At 37.4% G+C, this 25424-nt stretch overlaps 2 protein-coding genes across 2 annotated transcripts in view; one reads left to right on the top strand and one right to left on the bottom strand.

Moving 5' to 3' along the window:
- The window catches only part of SOSTDC1 (sclerostin domain containing 1), a 4039-nt gene extending 3037 nt beyond the window's left edge, over positions 1-1002 (bottom strand). Inside the window, exon 1 of the mRNA XM_006779050.1 lies at positions 624-1002. Coding sequence (XP_006779113.1) covers positions 624-828 — 205 coding nt within the window. The 5' untranslated portion in view covers positions 829-1002. The remainder of the gene's footprint in view (positions 1-623) is intronic.
- LRRC72 (leucine rich repeat containing 72) overlaps positions 1-25424 on the top strand; it is a 110169-nt gene that overhangs the window by 40949 nt on the left and 43796 nt on the right. The window lies entirely within an intron of this gene.

Raw genomic sequence — 25424 nt, 5'->3', positions numbered from 1 at the left:
AAAGGCTCCCTGTGTCACAGAAATAAACAATAACCTGAATGTTGACCTGGTTAATAAGAAATTATCTCAGAAAAATATGATTTTCCAACCTGTTTAGTTTTAGCCCTTATTTGCATTGATTATCATCAAAACTTTCAACTATTTCCCTAGACATGTTTTAGAAATTCATGGTGAGCAATTATTCCCCCGAGAAAGCATCTTTTTTCCCTTGTGATTTCTTATACATACTTTGCTTAGTTACCTTTATGCACTTTACCAGAATTGCACATGTCCTGAAATAAACAGAAAACAACCTCAATTTAAACTATCTAGAGCAACACTTTTTAAAAATTCTTACTGTGCATGATTTAAAGAAGCAACAGTTTAATTCCTGGAAATATTTTCTCTTAGGATGTTTGATAAAACTTACTAGTAAGTCTGTGCCTGCATTATCAAATCACTGTTTTAGTTATGCTAACTTTATAGAAACAATGCCAATCTACACATGCAGTAGATTACCCCCAGATTATTTAGCAAAATATATATGGTTCCAGTTAGAAAGCAGTGAAACAAATTTACAGGACTGTGAGCTAAATGCTACCAAAAAAGAAAAGACAAAATCCATAGAAGTAAAACATACTTACTGTTCCGATCCAGTCCAGTGTTACTGAAATGCCTGCCTCCATTTCTGGCTTGATTCAGCGTGCTGTTGCTGCTGGGGTGTGCTGGAACAGGTTTAACCACATGTGAATAAAGAATTTCTGTGGCATCATTTTTAAAAGCCAAACAGCTTTTCATTAGGATGCAAGCAAGGGAAATGAGATAGAAATGAATGGCAGGAGGAAGCATGGTGAGTAAGGATTTGCTTGGCTGGAGAGCTAGTTAATTCCTTTCCCTCTGCTTCTGCACTGTAACTGTGAAATTCCTCCTCAAGGTTCCCTTTATATATCCCTGAGGTTTGGCGTTCATTCAGGTGTAAAGTTGTGTAGAGCTTCAGAGTGAAAACACAGAGAGGGGGTGGGATCCCTACATGACCCTGCAAAAGAATTTTACCAATGGAAGAGGAGACTACAGAAAAGGAGGAGCTTGGTATACAAATTGCCTGAAATTTCAGAGTTGGACTTCATCAGTTGTCTGTCAGCTGCAGCAGCCAGGCACATTCTATAGCAACTACAGACTCTTTTCCTCTCTCCCTGCCATTTCCTTTCCTGAATCTAGTTCCCATTCGGGTTTAATTTCAATGAAAACACACTGCTGTTCATTTGAAAAAATTTACATTTCCACAGTTGTTCTGTACTCCCCTAAGAGTTTAGATTATTTGAAATAGGGAGCGGGTTTGCCCTAGATAATAAGAGGAATTAAAGCGAGTTTAAATATTGTAGAACTGGCCTGAAGCACCGAGTTATATTTTGTTTCTCAAGAAGCAAACCAATATATATTTTTTCTTTAAAGCGTGAGGCACAGGGCTAGAATCTGCCCCCTGGACACACTTAAATAATGCAGCTTTGATCTGCATGAACTGTGGCGCAGCTAGGTAAATTATTGCCAGGGGTCTGTGCAAAGAATAATGAGCATAGTTCTGTCTGCATTAAAGTAATTAATATCCATTTTTATCTTAAAAACATGTCACGAGCATTAACATTCATAGCACCATTTTACATTAAAGAAAGCCCATTTCTGACAGGTTATTGTTTAGCAAATTCAAAATAATGTTTTGTAGTGTTCTACCCGTATTTACTAAGTATTCCCTTGATTCTGCTGCCCATGTAAGAAACATTTACTTTTATGAACTTCTTTATCACACCTGGAACAGTGTTCTATTAATTAATACTAGGCCACTCTTCTCTATACTTAAATTTCATTGGATTTATGGGACACTTAGATTGGAATAATTACATATTCTGAGTGGTCTTTTCAATCATAAATATATTTTGCTCTTTGTGTGGCTACTAACAATGACATTGTTATTGACATTGCTAGTAGCCACACAAAAAGCATGGATATTTTGTATTGCTCTTCTTTATAAACTTTTGCCCATTTTAACTTCTATTCAAATCTATCTATCTATCTATCTATCTGCATTTTTCCACAGACACACTATTGACATTTTGGGATAGATAATTCTTTATTATGGGGCACTGTGTGTTTTGCAGCATACGTGGCTTCTACTCACTAGATGCCAGTAGCAACCCCTAGTTGTAACCAAAAATGTCTTCAGATATTCTCAATTGTCCCCGTGGGTGAATATCAACTGAAGTTGATATTAGTAGAACTACTAATTATCTATCCATCTACCTATCTCACTATAAAAAGAAAGTAGAGTTAAGAAGAGACTAATAATACTAAGGAATTATTGTTCTTTTATTTAGGAATAAAATGGGATTATGGTTTTGTTGAAAAACAATAACTCATTTAGAGTTATATACTAAAATATTGCTAGATGAAATGATATGATGTCTGTAATACACTTCAAAATAACATGGGTGTGGGTGGTTAGAGGTAGGAATGAGACAAGATTGGTTATGGGCTGGATGATGGATATTCTATTCTGTTTACTCGTGGGTATGTTCAAAATTGCACATAGTAAGCAATTTAAAAACTAGAATAAAAAACTCAATGTATACATACTGCCTAATAAAAATCAGATCCTTATCTGAAGGTTGTATAGAGACTAATATCATTCCTGGAAAATAATACATCAGTGTATTAAGTACAAATGGAGAATATATGTCAGGCATCCTTTTAAGAGAACTTGACATAAATTCCATGAAGTGTGTCAATATTAACCATTGAGCAGTAGATCCAATGCTTAAAGGAAGTAATAATCTAATCTCTTTCCCATAACTATTTTTTTGTGTGTGCCAGGAGGAGATATTTTAATTTCAAATTAATTATTAGGTTGGGGTAATCAGATTGACCAAAGTAACTCATAATTGTTCCATCTTCCCTGCACTTAGTAGTCTGCAGGCTCAGCCTTAGGATATTGCCTTAGGCAGATGACAAATTAGGAATGAAGGCAATGTGATTGGTGCATGTGGACAGGAACAATGCTGAGTTCTTAGGCCCAATTTATCTGTCAGAACCAAATTAGAAAACTACTATGATAAATTAGACATAATTATAAATTTGATAGTTAACAATTATCCTGATCAGTTTAAAACTACTTCATTAAGAATAATCACAAACTGTAATACTCTAATAAGATTATGGATATAGATGAATAATATAATTGATTAAGGATGTATTCCCCTAACCAAGCCATGTCCTTTTCCACATTCTTCTCCTTGTTCTTCTCCTTCTTCTTGGAACATCCTTCTCTCGCCTTTTCTCATTCCCTTTTATTCTCCGTTAAGTCCCATTTTTTGATGACACTAAGACTGAGAAAACTTCCCTTGCCCTCTACCTCCACAGGTCTAGGTTCAGTACCCCGTCCATATGTACCAGAGAAACTAGCTTTGATAGGACTATTTTTATGAATATTGTTGAATAAGTGGATAAATTATTTTAAGAAATATAGAAAAAATCTGTTCTTTTATATATAAAAAAATTGGTAACATTTTTAGTGGGCAATTGTTAAGATGGCCCCTAATACTCCTCTTCTCATGGGATTCACACCCTGGCTGCTATCCCTCCCCTTGAGTATAGGTTGGACCTAGCAACTAACTTCTAATGAATATACTATAGTAAAGTGATGAGATGTGACTTTTATGATTAGGTTACCAAAAGACCATGACTTCAGTCTGGTTTGCCTGCTCTAGCTAACTTGCTTTAATAAAGCCAACCAATATCATGTAAGCTTTCCTGTGCGGAGGCCCACATAGCAAGGAAGCAATGTCTCTCACCAACAAGGAGTTGAGGCCCTCAACCAAACAACCCATCTGGATCTGAATTTATCAATAAGCACATGAGTGAAATCCAATCTCCCCACAGTCAAACCTTCAAATGGGGCTGCAGTCCTGGCTTCCACACCAACTGCAACTTTAAGCCAGAGGCACCAAGAACTAGAATTAATAAATGTCGTTTTAACTAAGTGTGGGAGTAATTTGTTATACGGCCATAGATAATTAATATAATATTATTTGCTTAAAAGTGAATATATAGTAATTATGCCATCAATTTTGTGCTAGGGCTTTGAAAGCATCAGATGTGGGACTATTAAATATAATGGCTGTGCACCTTTCATTCTTTGGACAAGACTTGAAATCTATTTCCCAGTCCTCAGCCGAGAGTCATCAATGTGTTGTCATTATTATTATTAACAATCAAATATGATATTACTATTACTAGTGGTCTGATATGCACAAGTTGGAAAGTTATTTAAATGCTCTAATTAGTATTGGTTACCATGTGACTCTTGGCAATGGAATCAGAACATCTGAATTTGAATATTATTTCTACCATTTACAATCTGTATGAACTTGGATATATTTCCTGAAACTCTCTAAGTCAGTTTCTTCATCTGTAAAACATAACCAAACTAGAGGAATAAAGAACATTAAAGTGTCTAGCCCAAAACCTGGCCCAGAAGAAATATGGAAAATATAATCATTGAATGTGAGTCTAAGAGTACTGTTTCTCATTAGAGTCTTTGAATTTAAAAATGAATTTGGAGAGATTCAAGAAATCTCAAATACAATTACCCTATTTAAGGTGGACAACAAAATGTTGAGAGAAAAGAGATTGTTCAGGCTGATTAAATATGAGATAATGTGTAGGTGTCATTTTATTTTAAAAAATATATCCTGACCAATTGTCTTTTATATTTGATAGAAAAAGAATCAGAATAGGGTAAATATAAACAAAATATATTTATTGAATGCAATGTTGAGCTATATCTGGTTCTCTATGGATTTATTTTCAGAATGATCCAGTTAGTAAGATAGAACTCATAACTAGAAAAGTAATTAATCATCATTATATTAGACCAGAAGAAAAATACTAATAATCTTCATGTATAACACTGTAGAATCTTCATGCATCAAAATTCTTAAAAAGAGAACGGACTAACATCTTTAATACATTTTATTGTTTTTCATTCAACATGTGGTATGCCCAGTATTTGTCAGAGCTGTAGTCCAGGAACAGACAAGCTGACTAAGACATGGGCCTGCGCTCTTCCCTTTAGAATTCCACTAACGGAACTTCCTCTAACCTGACCTCCCTTCATGACTTCCTTTCTCCCTCGCCACAGGAGTTTTTTATTAGTTGTTTTTTTATTTTTATTTTGTTTAAATTCTTTTTAGCTTTATTTGTAGAATCAATGTTCTTTTTATTATAAGCTGCCTTAACAGATAACAGTAATCTAGATAATGCTGCGTATAATGCCTTGTGTAACCTGATATACTAGTAAAACCCAAGTGGAAATTCCAAACCCAGTTGATATATTTCTACTTAGAGCTTCATTTTAGCACCATTGGAATTTTGTCTGGATAATCCTTTTTGGGGGAGCTGTCTTGTCTGATGTAGAATGTTTAGCAGCATCCCTGGACTCTACCCACTAGATGTCAATAGCAGCTCCCTCACCCGGTGATGTCCCTGCGTGCGAAATCATCCTGGGTTATAAATTACTGGTTTAGGCAAATTCTCCAGTAAACTTCCTAAAAATGCCAGCAAACTGCTATTAAGGAAAACCTTACATGCAAGCTCTCAGGAGCAGGTTAGGACAGCAGAGAAGGGGCTTTCCTCTGATTGCACCAACAAGGACAAGCAGCAAGTTGTCCTTTTCACGGACATTTGCTACCGTGTGCAGTAGGAATTGATGTCCTCACTCTGCATATTCAGCCCACACAAGTTCCTAAACGAAATTGGACCAAGGCTGGCAGCATATTCCATATCCTGTCTCCACTGGTGGGTGGGAGCTGGAATTAGTTTTGTTCCACAAGCCTGACAGTTGTTCTAAAGCACCATGTTTCACTTGGGAGCTTGTTAAGGCAGCACATTCTGGTCCTGACATCAGACCGGAGTCAGAATCCCCTGGTGGAACCCAGGAGCCCAGTTTTAATAAGCTCTCCACATCACCCTTATACTTGCTAACCTTGGAGATGCACTGTTCTAGAACACACATGTGCCCTCCTGTGGCCTGTTCCATAGTCTCCACTACAGTTGCCTAATCTATTTAACTGGGCTCCAGATTCTTCTAGTTTGCCCAATCAGAGGAGAGCCCTAAACCTCAGCCCAATTGGCCAAAACCCAAACCAATTTCCCTTTCCTGTATGTATTCCTCCCTAGGGACAGGATGCTCTTGGTGTCCCCCAGAGACTGATTAAAGCTTTGTTCCACAGAAATGGCAACAACAATGCCTACAGTGTCATCATCACTTCCTGGAAATTTAGGCAGCCATATCTAATATCAGTGTTGACCCAGATTTAGGCAAAATACTTTTGATCCCTGTGGTTTTGGTTGTTGCCATCCTCAGGAGCATTCCATAACCAAATGAGGCTCCTAGCACTGGCAACACCCAGTCTTGCTTCATAATTTCCTGGAGTCTCTTACTCTAGTACCAGTGGGTTTCATCACCAAGCCTAAGTTGGTTATGAGCTTAAATCTCCAATAGAGACTTAACAGTTTGCAACTTCTTGATATGTCAGAAAACTGGAGAAGATAAATACTTTAGCAGAGGATTTGGCCCAGCAATGCCACAGTCTTATGTGGAAAATAAAGTTGTTGGTGAAATTTCTAATTACACTTCTGATATTTTTAGTGAACTGATTTGTGTCTAAGTTATATGCAGAATGAAGCCAGCATATAAGGGGTCTTATACCAACCATCTAGCTAGAGAAAAGGAGATGTGATAGGGAACATGGGAATCAAATTTGACTACATTGATCGGATGGATAGATTGGAGCAGATCATTGATTACAAGCTTGCTTTGTAGGTTTAGAAATTTGGACATAATTTGGTAGAGTTTGGAAAGCCATTAAATGTTCTATATGTGTATGTGTGTGTGTGTTTATTTTTATTTTCCCAAAGTGAAAACACTGTGTAACTTATAACACCGGTAAAGAAATAGAAAATTTCCAGTACCCAAAAGTTTCCTTCCTGTCCTTTCTAGAAATCATTTCCTTCTTCCTCCCTAAAATAAACTAGTATTCTGATTTCTGACACCAGTTGTTTTGCCTGTTTTAGAATTTGATATAAAAATGACTTTTTTTGTTGCTGTATACTATTGCATTGCATGGACACTCACAACTTTTTATCCAGTCTAGATTAGATTGATTTCGGCTTTTGGCTATTATGAATAATGCTGCTATAAACATTCTTGTCTCCTGATGTGTATGACATACATTTTTGTTGGATATATACCTAGTTGTGAAATTAACAGGTTATAGGATGTGTATATGCTTAACTTTAGTAGATAATACCAAAGAGTTTTCCAAAGTGATTTTATTAAATAAAATTTCCACTAGCCCTGACTGATGCTAAGCAGGGGAAGAACATGATCCACACTATGTTTCAGGACACTGCATCTAGCTGCAATGTATGAGATGATTTAGGTATGGTTGTACTGGAACATAGGGAGGGGGGACATATTGTAAGAGCTCAGGCGAAAAATAGTAAGATCCTGCCCAGCCCGCATGGCTCAGTGGTTAAGTGTTGACCTATGAACCTGGAGGTCACGGTTCAATTCCCCGCCAGGGCACATGCCTGGGTTGTGGGCTTAATCCCCAGCGTGGGGTGTGCAGGAGAAAGCCCATCAATGATGCTCTCTCATCATTGATGTTTCTATCTCTCTCTTCCTCTCCCTTCCTCTGTGAAATAAATAAAAATATTTTTTTAAAGAAAAATAGTAAGATCCTGAACTTCTAGGAGAGAGACTAGTCTAGGACACAGATTAGACATACTGTAGGGGTAGCTTGGCAGGTGACTGGAGATGAAGGCAAAGGTGAAAATAAAGTTCTAAAGCTGGGTGACTGGGGAGACTGAGGTGTCAGGACACCAGGATTGGCAGAGTTTAGAGTTCAGTAATGAGTTAAGACTGTGTTAGAATGAGGTGCTGGTGGGCATCTAAGAGAACATGTCTAAGAGACAGCTCGAATCAGAACTCAAAAATTTGTCCAACTGGCAGAAATTTCACTAGCATGCTTTCTTATGACATTACTAAAGGCCCAGTGCATGCATTCGTGCAGCAGTGGGATCCCTCGGCCTGGCCTGTAAGGATGGACCAAAACTGGCTCTCCGACATCCCAGATTCCAAGAGGGCGGTTCTCCAGTGATGAACCCTGGAATTGGGCTCCCTCCTGTCTGGTTCTGGGTGCCTCTGGTTCCGGGTGTGTCACCCGAGAACTGAGCATCTGTCCCCTGGTGCTCAGTGCATCATAGCTACCGGTCAGACAGTCACTTAGGCATAGATAGATAGATAGATAGATAGATAGATAGATAGATAGATAGATAATGATATCACTTGTTTTAGAAACGTTTTGTCAAATGACACTAAGACTTTCATGTATATATACTCTGTCATCTAACTGTGCCCCTAGATTTTTAAAAATATAACTCCCTACTCTAAGTAATTCCCAAGTAGTATGCATGATGGTATAGATATATTTATACAGTCTTGTAAAATGTATGCCCTGTATTTTATGCGGAACATAAATAAGCAATATCTCTCAACATCTCTTCTTTTATTATCCATATAGTCACTAGCTTAGTTCAAGTTTTCATCATTATTTGCCTGAACTGCTGTCATAACATTTTTAACTGATATCTTGCCTTCCATTCTTATCACCCTAAAGGTCTCTCTCTGCAATTAGATACAAAATTATCTCTTTAAAATGCTTATCTAACATCTCATTATGAAATGTCAGTTCCTTTTAATTCTAAAATGAATACCTTCATGAGCAAGCTACCCTCATTTCTTGCTACTCTCTTACTTGTATGTCATGCTGCTATAGTAGATTTTCATGCTCACAATTTGACTTGCTGCTTTTTATGCCTCTTATTCCTATGACTGTTCTTTTCATAATTCAAAGTGCTGCACTTTGAAGACTTTCTGTAATATACAGACTTAATTAATCAAACAGTGAGAAACAAGGAAAATGACAGTGGGGCAAAGGAAGCTTTTCTGAACATGTGGGAGATGACATTTTAAAACGAAATGTTGAGATAAGCATTTTTAAGAGATTGTTCTGTATCATGTACTATGATTTAAAATAATAAAAATACATTTAGCCGAAACCGGTTTGGCTCAGTGGATAGAGCGTCGGCCTGCGGACTGAAAGGTCCCAGGTTCGATTCCGGTCAAGGGCATGTACCTGGGTTGCGGGCACATCCCCAGTGGGAGGTGTGCAGGAGGCAGCTGATCGATGTTTCTCTCTCATCGATGTTTCTAGCTCTCTATCTCTCTCCCTTCCTCTCTGTAAAAAATCAATAAAATATATTTAAAAAAAAATACATTTAGTTTAATTTCAATAAAATTGTATTATTTATATTTCCAGCCCTCATATAAAGCAAAATGCATTTAGAATCAGTAAAATAATTTAATATATAATAAAATGAAGTATAAAATAATAGAAGAAAGAATATATTCAGATTTTCAGGGTAGAATATTTACTTAATTTCTGAAGCATGAAAAAGAATACTGCTTTAAATTTTCAAATTTTTCTGAACAAGTATTCTTCTTAATGCTCTCATGGTATTAACAAGAAAATTAACATGATTACTTAATAGTTCTTAATTTTATTTAAAATGTATTGAACAAATACAAAAATTTGGAATTATGGAATTATTGTCACATCATCAGATATCTGCTTTTTTATATAAAAACTAAGGTTGTAAAATTATGAAAATAAAATATATATGTTGTAAAAAAAAAAAGTCAATAATTTTTAAATAGAAATACAAAATCCACCCTTCCCATCCCTCCTGCAACTTCATTCTTTAGACATAATCAGTTAAAATCTTTGGGGATGTTTTTCAACATTGTCTGCATTTACAAGCAGGTATATGTGTATGCACATATATACTTTTTAAAACTTTATACAGACTGGATCATATATATGATTTCTCAAATTGCACTTGATACTTAATGACCTATCTTGGACATTTTTCTATATCAAAATGTACAGATTTACCTCATTGATTTCAATGAGTTATATGGGTGTTACATAAATTGTTCATGCAGTTCTCTATTGATGGATTATAAAGTAGATTCTCTCCTTTATAAATGTTTCAGGATATTTGTTTTGAGCAATTATGTTTATAGTCCCCTGTTTTCCCCCTTTCCTTCATCCAGGGTAAAGGAGAGAATAAAATTGGAAGTGGAAGAATGAAGTTGGGTATGTGTGCTTCATGAAAGATCAGAAGCCAAGCCCTATTACCTGATAATCTCTTAGACAGGTGGCCAGACTTCAGAAAGGCGTGATAACCACATTCATTATATATTATGATAAGATAGGTAGTTCCAGAGCCTTTGGACCTGAAGGGATCATGTAGATCAGAAATGGATAGCTCAGGAGTAACCAGTGAGGAATGATTGCTGATGATCAGTGCCTAGAGGATGATCAGTCCCTTGGACCTATGCAAGAAACTTTACAATGTCCTTGATGAGGGGCAAGGGAAGGAGAGAAAGGAAAATGAGGGCCAGGGTTGTAAATTAAATTGATTTAAAAATATAAAGAAATGCAATATATATTTTGTGTCCATCTAAGCTTCTAGACTAGAATTCATACCATATTCATAAACATTTGCAGTGTCTAAGATACCAAGATATTTTGTATATCCTGATATAAAGTTGTACTTTTACTTTTAGAGCTTTTTTATACATAAGAGAATAGGGTTTTTTCAATGGTTAAAGAGAAAATTTCCATTTAAAATAGTGTTCTTTTATCTTGACATAGTTATATGTGCAATTTTGTGATATCCATTGATTCTTTTAAAATACAACTCCAACAAAAATTAATCATGCTTTTACTACAGTCTTAAGTTGCTAAGGATTTATTATACCACTTTGATTTTATACTGACATCAAACATAGTTTGGAACGTAATATGAAGAGTCAAGATTTAATAGTTTATTTTGAAGAGAAAAAAAATAAGAGAAGCAATGCCTGCATTATGACCATTACTTTTTATTTTGCATTGCTTTTACCTTTAATTGGTACTTTTGCAATCTTTATTGAAGACTTTAGCCTGGTTTGAGGTTGGCAAAAGATTAAGTCAATTAAAAATCTCAGGGAGACAATTTAACCACTATTCTCTGATTAAGAAGCATTGATTAAAATTGTTCTCAACAAAGAGAGAGTGGATCCTTAAAATGTCTTATGGTTTAGAATTTTATGTCAACTAACAGTTTAGATTGTCTTCAGGCCTAATTCTCCAGCATGTTTATATAGCAGTTGGGGGTTGTTGGCCCAACGAGTGCTTGGGGAGGCACGAGTCCACTGACAAACAGCCAAAGAGGAACTTAAAACAGGCTGGGACGGTTCACTCCTGCCAGGACATTGCTAGCTGTTTAGTGACCGTCTAAAATGTTCTGCTAGCTTTGTTGCCATAGTTGGTAGTCCCGGGAATCTGGCTAGCCTAAGAAGTTGAGCAAAACAAAATACAACTGTGCACAGCCACGCCCTAGAGTGACTGTCTCCAAATACCATACAAGTCCAAGGCTGAAGCACTTGAAAGGCTTGTATCCTTGCTGATCAAATCTTTATAAGATTGAGTTTTTAAAGACAACCCTTAAGCACATAATGTTGTCATTTACAGCACTGTTTCAGCGCTGTTTTACCTTTCCAATTATATAGGTGGCTAATGCACATGGTAATTATAGTTCCTTAAAATTTATTCACTCTCAAGCAGATCAGCTCAGAACTGTTGGCACAGTGTCAGGGTTCCTTAACAACTGTTTGCCAAACTACTCTTTGATCCAGTGAAATCATCATATGATTCAAAACAAGGCCTACAGCCTTTCAAGAATTCACATCTTTAAATCCTCATCTTCTTAGTGGCCCAACCTCCCCATGCTCAACCTAAGAACTGATTTTTCCTTATCAATGCCAAAGGAATATTTATTTTCCCTGTGGGGTTTATATTATGCTTCCTTTGTTCCCCTTCATTTATTCACCATTTCTAACTAACACGTATTGAGTGCTTATTATGTACTATAGATTGCGGCTTGTCCTGCAGTGATAGAAGTAAATTCACTACATAAAGCCTCTTACTCTGATCTTTTCGCACATACTATAATGATGTCCACAGACAGGAGTGGATGTGTTCTTGTAGATGCTTCTTGTTGGTTTTCTAACTGGACTCAGATAGAAAGGGAGGCTTGTCACAGGGAGGCTTGTCACAGCAGAGTACAGCCCAACTCTAGCCTTACCCTAAGTCTTAAATATTTGGGGTTTGTATCCTCATTTTGGAACAACTTATATCAACAATCTGCTTCCACTTATGGACAGTTTTATTAACATGAAATTAACCAGGTTGTTGTTTTTGTTTTTTTTAAACAAACCTAATTATCAGCAAGGCCACAGCCCTATGAGAGTGAGCTGTAAGAATAGACAGTACCCTAGTATTGCCTTTATCTTCTGAGTATCTAAAAAAAAAAAAAGGACACAAAAAACTGTTGCCACACAATCATGCACTAAATATTTATGTATACAGGGGTTGTTTCTGGTGTTCAGATCTGTGTCTCTGAGTTTTCAGTCTACACCTATGACAATACCACCAGGCATTAATGAGGCTTTTAAAACGTTTTCATACCTGGCAGAGCAAATCCCTTCTCATTATTATTGTTTTTCAAAGAATTGTTGGCTCTTCTTGTTTGCTTATTCTTCCAGTTGAACTTTAAAAATCACTTTGTTAAGTTCTTCCAAAAATGTGGCAGACACAGAAATACATCACCAGGATGCCCTTGCAAGGAATGGCTTGTTGCTCAGCTGCGAGGACTGCATAGACACATTCCAGCTGTCACATCCTCTGGAGTCTCACTTTTCCAGAGGCCATTTCCATTGGGCAACTGGGGGAGGTGGTGATGAAAAATCAGTCATCTCAGCTGGCCCGGGATGACTCCATGGGGCAACCAGCTCCCAGATGGTTGGCTGAGACTTTGCTGCATTCACATCTCAGTTCTTTTGTTCTCAGTCCTGCTACTTTCCCCTTTTTTTCTCAGACATCAATCCTTAACAAATGTTTGATACTCTGAATTCCATCTCAACCTCTTTCTCTGAAGCACTCAACCTACAACAAATTTAATTGCAATATAGTGCCAAACCTGTCGATTTATTGGTGAAAACTGAGTCTCTTTTAACATTCAGGTTTCTATTTGGAAATATGAGATGTCTCCAAATTTATTTAAGTCTTCTTATATATTTTTTACAAACCTCTCTTCATATGGGGTTTACAGGTTTCATTTTAAGGTTTTTCCCAGTTCTCATATTTATTGTTATTATTTCCTTCTACATTATGAATTGAGAGCCCTTCATTATATTTTCTATGTTACCCATAGCTATAAATTAACTTATAAATAATATTATAAATGTTATAAAACATTTTTAAAATATATTTTATTGGTTTTTTACAGAGAGGAAGGGAGAGGTATAGAGAGTTAGAAACATCAATGAGAGAGAAACATCGATCAGCTGCCTCCTGCACACTCCCTACTGGGTATGTGTCCGCAACCAAGGTACATGCCCTTGACCAGAATCGAACCTGTGACCCTTGAGTCGGCAGGCCAATGCTCCATCCACTGAGCCAAACCAGTCAGGGCTATAAAACATTTTTAATTGTAACTTTACTAAATTCACTTATAAAGTATGCTTATTTAAAACATTGTATACATTTTTCCTGGCACGCTTCCTCTATTCATCTATTATAATTTTTATCTGGCTTAATACAATTATAAGCATATATAAAAAAGATTTCATTCCAGTTTTCCACATTTTACAAGTGATCTCAAAGTAATAGCATCTATTGAGTGCTTCTAATGTATCTGGCAATGGTACTTGAATGGACCTACAGTCCTCACAGCCACCATATAAGGTTACATTATAACTTATGCTTTTTAAAAATTTATCTTTATTGTTGAAAGTATTACAGATGTACCCCTTTTTCCCCCATCAGCCCCCTCCACCCTACACCTGTCCCCCCCAGGCCTACTGCACTATTGTCTGTGTCCATAGGCTATGCATATATACATATAAGTTATTTGTTATGCTTTTAAAAGAATGCATGTAACTTACTCATTAGCTGCTTCTACCAAGTTATTGAACCAGAAGGCAAACCTAGGGTGACGCAACTCTAAAGTAAAACAATCTAAAGACTATTCCTTAGGCAACATAACCAAATTAAGTCTTCCTGAGTTTGCTTTTACCTTTGTCATATATAACTAGTTAAATGTTTGATAAATATATATTTCAATTTCAATAATATATGTATATTTAAATTTCAACACACATATATACCACATATATACACAGAGGGTTCCTAACTTATGATTTTCAACTTTACAGTGGTGTAAAAATGATACATCCTATATAATAAAAGCCTAATATACTAAGTGCCCAGTCAGCCGGTCAACCAATTAAAGCGTGATATGTTAATGATATGCTAAGGCCGCTCAACTGCTCGCTATGATGTGCACTGACCACCAGGGGGCAGACACTTCAACCAGTAGGTTAGCTTGCTGCTGGGGTCCTGCCAATTGGGATGGAGCGAGATGGGCCAGACATGCCCTGGAGCCCTTCCGTTATCCCTCCCTGGCTGGCCAACCTCCCAAGTCCCTTCTGGCCCCAATCATGCACCAGTGGGCTCCCTTGGCCTGGCCTGTACCCTCTCACAATCCAGGACCCCTCAGGGGATGTCATAGAGCTGGTTTGGCCCTGATCTCGCAGGCCAGGCCAAGGGACCCCACTGGTACACGAATTTGTGCACTGGGCCTCTAATGTACATAATAAATTACATGAAATATTTAACACTTTGTTATAAAATAGGCTTTGTGTTAGATGACATTGCCCAATGATAAGCTAATGTAGGTGTTCTGAGCATATTTAAAGTAGGATAGGCTAAGCTATGATGTTCAGTAGTTTAGATGTACTAAATGCATTTTTGACTTACAGTATTTTCAACTTACAATGGGTTTATTGGAACATAAGCCCAGACGAATCAGTATATATCAAACTTCATAAGTAATTTCCAAATGCATAGTCTTTATATAGCATTTGAACAAAAAGAAACATACACTAAAAAATTAAATTTCACCTCCACCTTACTCCCTTCCAAATGCTTGCCCTTCCCCAGAAGTAACTGCTAAATATTTCCTTCTTGCATTTATTTAGTTCACTGGAAAACTAATGGGTTCTTACCATATTTTTGTCTCCAAAAGCATTCTATCTTGTCCATTATTTTATACAATAAAGATTTGGCTCTATGTACTATAATCCAAAATCACAGGGACTTGTGTAAAATTGATTTTTATTCTCCTACCTTTAACAACACAATATGAATTGTACACATCACTTCTGCTCATATCTCATTGTTCTAAAAATCTGGTCACATCTAGCTTTGTGAAGGTTGGGAAGTTTAATCTGGGCCACCATGAGCCCATCTGGATTTTTTTTTCTGAGGATGAAGGGAGAACTAGTGGACTGTGACAGGCTGTGCTCAGTAACCTCACAACTTAGTTTAGAAAAACATCCAGTTACTTCTCCAGGGAAGCTACCTTTTTCTTTAAATACTTGATCAAATCCCTTAAAAAATGTTTTAAAAATTGAATTTTAAGTGCTAGTAATGCAAAACAGGAAATCTAGTTTGTGAGGTTTCTTTACCTAAATCTATTGGCCATTATGAGCTGGGTCAACAACTTCATTAGAACTATCACAGTAACTTACTCAAAAAGTCATTCACCCTACCAAATATTTATTGAGTAATTCTTACATCAGTTCTGAAAAACACTCCAAAAATAAAGTCAATTCCCAATAGTGTTTTATATTCATCATATGATTTCATCCATGTCATCTGAACTGATAAATATTAATGAAGACATAGAAGCCAGTTTACTAATTTCATTTCTATCCTGAAGAATTGTGTATTTCTGGTTTAATCTAACATTTTGTTATAAGATTCAGAATATAAGGTTTTTATTTTTACAATAGTTAAATGAAACAAAAATAATAATATTCCAACAATCCTGTAGCCAAGAAATTCTTCACATAATTTATTTGAGTAACACATCTGGTGGAAATATGTTACACATCAAAATTAAGCTGTCTTAAAAGTTAAAGAGCAAATTTTACTTGAAAGAATAATTCAAGGTTAAAATAGAATGAGCAATGAGTTTGGAAATGAATTCAAGAATATGGAACACCCTGTTATCATGATGAATTTATACATTCAACCCTGACTATTTGAGAGGGTATATTCTTTTTTGTTGTTAATCCTGACCCAAGGATTTTTTTCCATTGATTTTTAGAGCGAGCAGAAGAGAAGGAGGGTGTGGAGAAGACAGAGGGGAGAGAGAGAGAGAGAGAGAGAGAGAGAGAGAGAGAGAGAAGTCAATCTGAGAGAGACATATGGATTTGTTGTCTCCTGCATGTGCCCATGCAGGGGCCAATCGTCGAACTTGCAACCCTTTGGTGTGTGGGCCAATCCTTCAACCATTGAGCAACACTGGCCAGGGCTGAGGAGGCATATTCTTGATCCTAGTTGAGCTCATGTATATTGAGGGTGTATATTGATGAGAGGTCCCAGAGATTGTCCTTGGGAACTGAGTAGTAAAGTACATCTCTCTGTCAAGTTGAGTTTATAGAATAACACAGTTTAGGCTCCTGAAAATTTTTCTAACAGAGATTTTTATTGTTGTTCTGGATCATCATTATGCAACATACTATGTCAGATGACTTTTGTCCTTAGGCAATTTGCACCTCACAGGGCAATGATAAATTTATATACAGGTTTCTTCTGCTTGGTCTCATTCAGTCTCTGTGTGTGTTTCTTGGTGCAGATGCATTTGCTGACACTAGTATTTACATTCTTGGAAAAGAATATCCAGACAGTAAAGTATATGCCTTTCTGAGCTAAAAATAAAATCTTCCAATGCATACCCCAACCAGACTATGCTAAATGTAATAATTTGCACATATGGGTGTCTGCCCCATTTTCTTACTGCCCATTTGCACATAGCATTTACTGACCCATGAACACAGCATTCCAGTAGACCCGTGATGTGTGGGAGTTCAGTAAGACTCAAAGGGAGCACAAAGCAAACATGGTGATGTCTACTATGAAGTAATAGAGGTGCGGTGGGGGGCACTGACAGCCCCAAGAGGTCACACTTCCCCATTTAAGCCAGAACTTGTTTTCAACACCAAAAGAAAGGGCAATACCATTCTAATAAACACAGACAACCAGGAACCTTATCATAGCTTCCTTACTCCTGTTATTCCTCTGTAGGAGACCATCTCTTACACTGAAAATGATGACAAAGGAGGAAAAAGAAAGTTAGGGCAACCCATATCTCCTTTTCCTTTCAGTTTCCCCTGCTCATCATTGTGTGGAAGGCAGAGAGTGTTTGTTGGTAGAATGCCCATGCATCAAGGAGTGGAATTAAAACAGTTCATTTTGTATAACTTCTACTCTTCTGGTAAGAATGAAATACGTGATGCATGGACAAACTGTGATAAATGAATTGTGTAATTTTGGTAATTCTGCATGTAAGTGAAGTGGTCTTATATTTGCATTTTAGACTGACATTGTACAACATAAAGGTGAATGAAAAAGTCATATTATATTAAATGTTTCAATGTCAGTTGTTTAGTTAGAACAACATGAAATAACAAAAAAACACCATGCCAAGTTGTGAGCGAGACTGCAGATAAAAGGAAAGAGCTCTATATTTTAATTTATTAGTGGAAATTTTCCTATTTTTTAAACAAGTGGCTCCTATTTTCATTTTACACTGGGCTCCACAACTTTTATAGCTCCAGTTTCTGTGTACCTCAGCCACCTCTACAATATGATTTAAGCATTCTCATTTTTATGTCACTTCAAATGTGATTCTCTGACCCTTTTACCTCCAGAATCTATGAGCCACCTGGTCTCCTTTCAAAATTTATTTTCTGTTTAATCCAGGTTAAACAGATGGGTGGATTCTATTCTTTACAACTAAGCACACCAACTAATAATAATAATAGTAATATTGATAGCCCTGGCTGGTTTTGCTCAGTGGATAGAGCATTGCCCTATGGACCCGGGTTCAATTCTGGTCAAGAGCATGTACCTTGGTTTCAGGCTCCTCGCTGACCTGGGCCCTGGTCGGGGTTGTGCAGGAGGCAACCAATCGATGTGTTTCTCTCACATTGATATTTCTCTCTGTCTATCCCTCTGTCTTCTACTCTCTCTAAAAATCAGTGAAAAAATATCTTTGGGTGAGGCTAAAAAAAAATCCACAAACTAATATTGACAGATTCTTACTTTATGCCTAGCACATATTTTTTAAATACTGAGAAAAATCATATTATCTTTAGTATACAGATGAGAAAATCTAGGGTTAAAAATTAAATAAATGGCTGAGTTTCACCAGCTAATATGCCCAAGGACCACGAGCCAAACCCAAATAGTCTATTTCAACCCTTTGTGAAGCCACATTTATATTACTGTTTGTCCTTTTTAATACTGTTGATCCCTATGGCAAGAATTTGAATGAGTTCTAAATAGACATTGTGCCACCTAAACAAATAGCCATTGTTAGAATCCAAGACAGTAAATGTTTGAAACAAGTCTTGTTGCTGAAAACATTATTCTTAGGGAAGATCCAATAAACTGGCTTTTCTGAGAACCCATGTCGGTGGTGATCAAGAATATTCAATAGCTTTTCTGTCTATGGGATTTGTTGTCTCTGGATTTTATTTCCCCTGGTTTTATAAGATTTACCAGCATATGATTTCACTGATTAGGAAAGGCCAACAAAGTGAGAAATTTAGGAGGCTTTGAATATAAATATTCACCTTTCCAGAGGTATTAAAATTGCTTTCTCAGCAAGTTGTTTTCATGGTGCTTGTGTTATTGTTGTTCTTATGGGAGTTCACAGACATCCTGGCAGAATACAAAATTTGCCAAATATGACTGATTCTTGGAAGGTTCTGCACAAATAAATGAGGGACTAAAAAGATTAAGATTGTTGGAATCTGTTGGGAGCTTGGACAATACCTATCGGTCTGAAATTTTATCATTCTGCCAGGAGTCCCTGAGTCTGTGAGAATTAAATCACTTTATCTTAGGACACATGTCATTTCAGTTTTTAGATGCTTCCAATATTTGCTGATACAAGGTAACAGAGATGTGGTGCTTTAAAAAAAAGGTTGCAATTTACTGTAAAAAAAAAAAAAGTAACATGAAATGTGGGCTGAACTGTGCAAGTTAAAACACTACAAACCACAAAGGTGAGGATCATAGGACAAATATTTCTTTACCAACTATGGGTGGGATGGTGTCTTTATGATTTATTCTGAAATAACAAAACAATCTGAAACAATGAAGTGTTTCTCTGTGCCTCATGAATATATATGAATTCAGTTCATGACAGAACAAGTCATTGGCTGTCTCTGCCAAACAGTCAAAAGGGGATGATTGATTGCTTTATGCAGAACCTCTCACAGTCTAAAGGTACTTGAAATCTGTGGTTGACGAAATGCAAAACACTGCCAAAAATGAATGTAACTCCTAAATAGCATCACAATATTTATACTGATGGCCTGAGTGCTTGAGAACTAATAATCCCAAACGTCCAAATCCACTGCAGATATCCTTACTCACACTATTACTTCTTTTATTACTTCTTTCAACAAAACTCTTATTGCCTTTAAATCACATATACTAGAAAACAGATTTGATTGGCTTTGGTTAGTCACACCGTACATACTGGTAGGTCATTATTTCATGACAAAAAAATCTTTTTAACCATAAATTAACTAGTGGCCTGGTGCACGGATTCGTGCACATTGAAAAGAAATTAATTAGAAGAAATATTTTAATATTGCTATTCGCCCTTTCTCTATAATAGAAGTGTCAACCAAAGTCACGATCAACAATGACAGATTGGAACATATGCGTGCAATTGGCACCAGTGAGAGCTTTATATGTATCACACATGCACGAGTCAACATTTATTTTTAAACTAGAGGCCCGATGCACGAAATTCGTGCAAGAGTAGGCCTTCCTTCCCCCAGCTGCCAGCACTGGCTTCCCTCTGGCACCCAGCACCTGGGACCCAGGCTTCCCTTGCATCCCCGTCTTTGTCCAGAAGGTCATCCAGAAGGGCGTCCAGTCTAATTAGCATATTATGCTTTTATTATTATAGATTGTCAGCACATGTCGTATGTACCGGTGCAGACAGGTGTGGACATTGGATGATAGCAGCTGGGCTCCTTGCAGTGGTGGAGACCCAGCTTCTTGGCCAGTTGCTACACAGTAGCTCTCACAAAGATGGGTGCAAAACATGTCTGCTATACATGGACTCATTAACTAACTGACCATCTGCTTAGAGATGACTTAAATATATGCAAGGTGCATATTCATGAAATTGAAGTAACTGTGATGTCTGACTTGTAGAGATATTGGGAACGGAAATTTTGTGGCATTTTTTTTCAAATCCCAGCTACTTGGATACCTGCTTATTTCATCAGCTCCTTAAGAGTTGTCTTGCAGTGAGCAGGCAAAATAAAATAGTAGTAGCTACTTCTTAGGGTTCTTGTGAGGATTATATGAGCACAACTTGGGTGGAATTCTTAATGTAGTGCTGCTACATAGTAAAAGTTCAATTAATATCAGCTATTGTCGAATGATCATTGAAAGCTAATATGGTATGGAAAAAATATGGCATGCATCCATGTAAAATCACCCTGCTTTCTACATTACTCCTCGCTCCACATTCCTGAGGAGAAAAACACAACATCTCCCTTCCTGTTGCCAAAGAAACAGAGGATATGGGAGGTGACAGATATGTCAACTAACATTACTGTGGCAATTATTTCACAATGTACACCTGTATATCAAATCATCATGTTGTACACTTTAATATTACACCATGTCATATGTTAACTATATCCCAATAAAGCTGGGAAAATTTTTAAGAAGAAACAGAGGAATGGGTCACCAGGATCTATCATTCTACTCATTCTAAGTGACAGAAGCCAACTGTTATGGAGACATGACTCTAAACCCACCTATTTGATTTGTCATGTCATCATTGCTGCCAAACAAATCACCTCTAAAACATAGTGTCTTAAAACAATAAGAAGTATTTATTACAGCTCAAGCTTCTGTTGGTCAAAAACTTGTGGCAGTTCTCACTTAGAATCTCTCATTTAGTCAGATACTGGCTGGTCTTGAGGCATCTGAAGGCTTGATTGGGTCTGGAGGATCTATTTCCCAGGTGGCTCACTCATTAGACTAGCAAGTAGGTGCTGGCTGTTGGTTGCAGGGCTCTGCACAGGATTGTTTGAGTGTCCTCACAGCATGGAACTGACTTCTTCTGGAGTAAGGGACATAAGAGACAAAGATGAAAGCTGCAATGATGTACATGAACATGACCTAACATTGGAAGTCACACATAATCACTTCCACACTGATGCTCACACAGGGCTAACATACAAGGGTATGACTACCAGGAGACAAGAATCATGAGGGGCCTTCTTGGAGGTAATGCATACATTAAAACTTCCTGCAGAATATATGTGTCCAAAAGAAATTATAACTAGAGGCCAGGTGCATGAAATTCGTGCACTGGGGGGGGGGGGGGGGTGTCCCTCAGCCCAGCCTGCACCCTCTCCAATCTGGAACCCCTCGGGGGACCCCTATGGGATCGGGCCTAAACCGGCAGTCAGACATCCCTCTCACAATCCGGGACTGCTGGCTCCCAACTGCTTGCCTGCCTGCCCGCCTGCCTGATTGTCCCTAACCACTACCCTGCCAGCCTGGTCAATGCCTAACTGCTCCCCTGATGGCCCGATCACCTCCAACTTCTCTCCCCTGCTGGCCTGGTCACCCCCTACTGCCCTCTCCTGCCAGCCTGGTCACCCCTAACTGCCTTCCCCTGCCAGCCTAGTCACCCCTAACTGCCCTCCCCTGCTGGCCATCTTGAACCCACATGGGGGCAGCCATCTTGTGTGAGGGTGTGGCAGTCAATTTGCATATTACTTCTTTATTATATAGGATGAGAGTGCTTTTGTACTAGAGAATGCAGACAAGAAACATCTTTCATCACAACTAACCTAAGCCTTGGTTTTGCATTTGTAGCCATAGGTAAATGCAACCTGATTATCATGTCCTACCTTTTTAGAAAGGGCGTAAAGCAGCGGTTCTCAACCTGTGGGTCGCGACCCCTTTGGTGGTCGAACGACCCTTTCACAGGGGTCGCCTAAGACCATCCAACATACCAGATATTTACATTACGATTCATAACAGTAGCAACATTACAGTTAAGAAGTAGCAACGAAAATAATTTTATGGTTGGGTCACAACATGAGGAAATGTATTTAAAGGGCCAGAAGGTTGAGAACCACTGGCTTAAAGCAAGGATGTAATTGGGCAGCTCTCAAGCAGAATTTACCCCTAAATCATATCTGGCTTAACCTACTCAGTGCATAGAATGAGTATATAATTAAATGCCTGTAGAGTAGCATCGGTTCTCCACTTTGCCACCACTCCTTACAATCTTGTTTTTTTAAATATATTTTTTATTGATTTTTTACAGAGAGGAAGGGAGAGGGATAGAGAGTTAGAAACATCAATCAGCTGCCTCCTGCACGCCCCTACTGGGGATGTGCCCACAACCAAGGTACATGCCCTTGACTGGAATCGAACCTGGGACCCTTCAGTCCGCAGGCCGACGCTCTATCCACTGAGCCAAACCGGTTAGGGCCACTCCTTACAATCTTAAATCTTACAAATTATATAGGGTTGGACAAAAGTAGGTTTACAGTTGTTCATATGGAAAATAATACAGTAATTAATAAATAATAATACAAGAATGAACTCTTGCGTTTTGCTTACTCACAACTGTAAACCTACTTTTGCCTCAACCTGCATATTATTGGTTTGACCCCGAAAAGCCCATGCAATCCCTACCTTAAAGGCATGGAAATTATCCGTGTGGAGAAAAGAGGGCCAAGGGGGAATGAGGGACAGAGTTCCTGAAGCAAGCTCACTCAGCTGTCCTCCTTCCCTGTACAGGATATTATAAGAACAAATAAAAGTCTTGGCAGTATTATCAAAGATTTAACGTAGTCAAGAGAGCAGTGTTCTTGAGAAGGAAGTCTGTTAAATACTAACGTAAGGGAATGGAAACTCCTTCTCAGGAGGTCTGCAGAAATAGGAAAGATTCTAATCTGTCTGGAAGAATTTAGGTGTGGTTTTTCTTGGGGGTAACTGGGTTGGTTTATATAACTCACAAAGTTTCTTCTATGATTTTTTGACCCCCTTCTATGACTTTTTAGAAAGTTATTTCCTCTCCCTCCACCCTCCCCACACACAAAGGCCCCTTAGGTGCTGAGTACTCTTGACTCTATCACGAAGCTCAGCAAGTCCCTCTTCTGGGAAATGGGAGACCACCCAGGGGAGCAGTGATAGGCTGCTGCCTAAAATCTACATATTTGGCTGCCTGTAAACTGTCAGTTGTTTCATTTTTCCACTTATAGATTTATTTTCAAAGTCTAGTCATTAGTATTATCAATTTTAAAAAGTTTCTTTTTTATTTTCTATCATTTTTCCAAAATGTGTCTACGTGCAAAAATATTCAGATTTCTTCAATTATATGTGCATTTTAATATGTCAACTCTCTTAAGTAAAGAAAAAAATAGTCTGTAATATAGGCTTTAGCCAAACCTCGTCATGTTCAATGTGTGTGTTCTTATGTGAGGAAATCCAATGCTTCCAACATATTCTTTGAATGTTATGTTTTCTTTTCTAAACAAACAATGTGATGATCAATTTCAACCTTATGCCCAGGCTTCTATACAAGTGTGTTTCCCATTAAAGTTCATCATAACTTTTTCAAATGTGTTTCTCAAACAAATCAAGATTCTTTTATCCCTACATAACTAAATAACCTTGATTAAATTTGAGAAAAATGTCACATATCAGAGGTCAACAGAAACTGTAGCTGTCTGAGTGCCACTGTTGAAAATGTTATTGCACTAATGGAACAATATAATACACATCACCTTTTAGACTCCAAATCTAGAAGCTCCTTAACTCCTTTTCCCCTGTGTGATGCTTTTAATGTGTTCGCTCAGTGAGTCTTTTCTTTCAGCTTTATTGTGCTATAATTTACAAATAAAATTCTAAGATATTTAAAGTATACATTGCAATCGTTTGATATAACTACATTTTTAAAGGATTCTCCCCACCAGGTTAATTAATATATACATTACCTCACATGTTTACCTTTTTTTCCCTCATGGTGAAAATATTTAAATTCTACTCTCAGCAAATTTCAATGATATGATAGTGTTACAAACTAAAGTCATCATGTTATGCATTCGATTCTCAGATCTTATTTATCTTTTAGCTAAAAGTTTGTACCCTTTTATCAACCTCTTTCTATTTCCTTAAGTGAACCACCTCCACCACCGCCTCATGGTAACTATTTATCTGTTTCTATGAGCCTAACTATTTTTTTTATAGATTCCACATATAAGTGATACCATGCAGTATTTGTCTTTCTCTGACTGGCTTATTTTACTTAGCATAATCCCACATAATCCATCTATGGTGTCACAAATAGAATTTCCTTTTTTCTCATGGTTGAATAATATTGCATTGTCTCTGTGTGTAGTATGTATGGGTGGATATATGTGTGTGTATACATATATATCTCACATCTTTACCAGTATTTGTTCTCTCTTGCTTTTTTTATGATAGCCATCCAACAGCTATAAGGAGCTCATTGTGATTTGTAATATTGAGCATCTTTTCATGTTGTCCTGTGTCTCTCTTCTTTGGAAAAGTGTCTGTTCAGTTCCTCTGCCCACTTTTTAATTGGATTGTTTGGGGTATTTATTTTTTGCTCTTGAGTTATGTGAGTTCCTTATATATTTTGAATATTGACCCCATATTTATACATGATTTGCAAATATTTCCTACTATGTCATAGATTGCCTTTTTATTTTGTTCATGGTTTCCATTGCTGAGCAGAAGTTTTTTCAGTATAACAGAGTCCCACTCATTTATTTCAGCGAGTCTTTAAAATCTAGGTTATTTTACTAATTGTAACAAAGTTCAAACTTAGCAAGCTACAGGCTCAGTGATTGACTGTGGACATGTGAACCAGGAGATCACGGTTAGATTCCCTGTCAGGGCACATACCCAGGTTGCTGGCTTAGTCCCAGTAGGGGGAGTGCAGGACGCAGCCAATCAATGAGTCTCTCTCATCATTGATGTCTCTCTCTCTCCCTCTCCCTTCTCTGAAATCAATACAAATATATTTTTAAAAATGGAGAAATAGATAAAACAAGATTAGCA

This window comes from Myotis davidii, unplaced genomic scaffold (assembly GCF_000327345.1).
Source record: "Myotis davidii unplaced genomic scaffold, ASM32734v1 scaffold168, whole genome shotgun sequence".
Taxonomy (NCBI): Eukaryota; Metazoa; Chordata; class Mammalia; order Chiroptera; family Vespertilionidae; genus Myotis; species Myotis davidii.
This window is presented reverse-complemented; position numbering and strand designations above follow the sequence as displayed.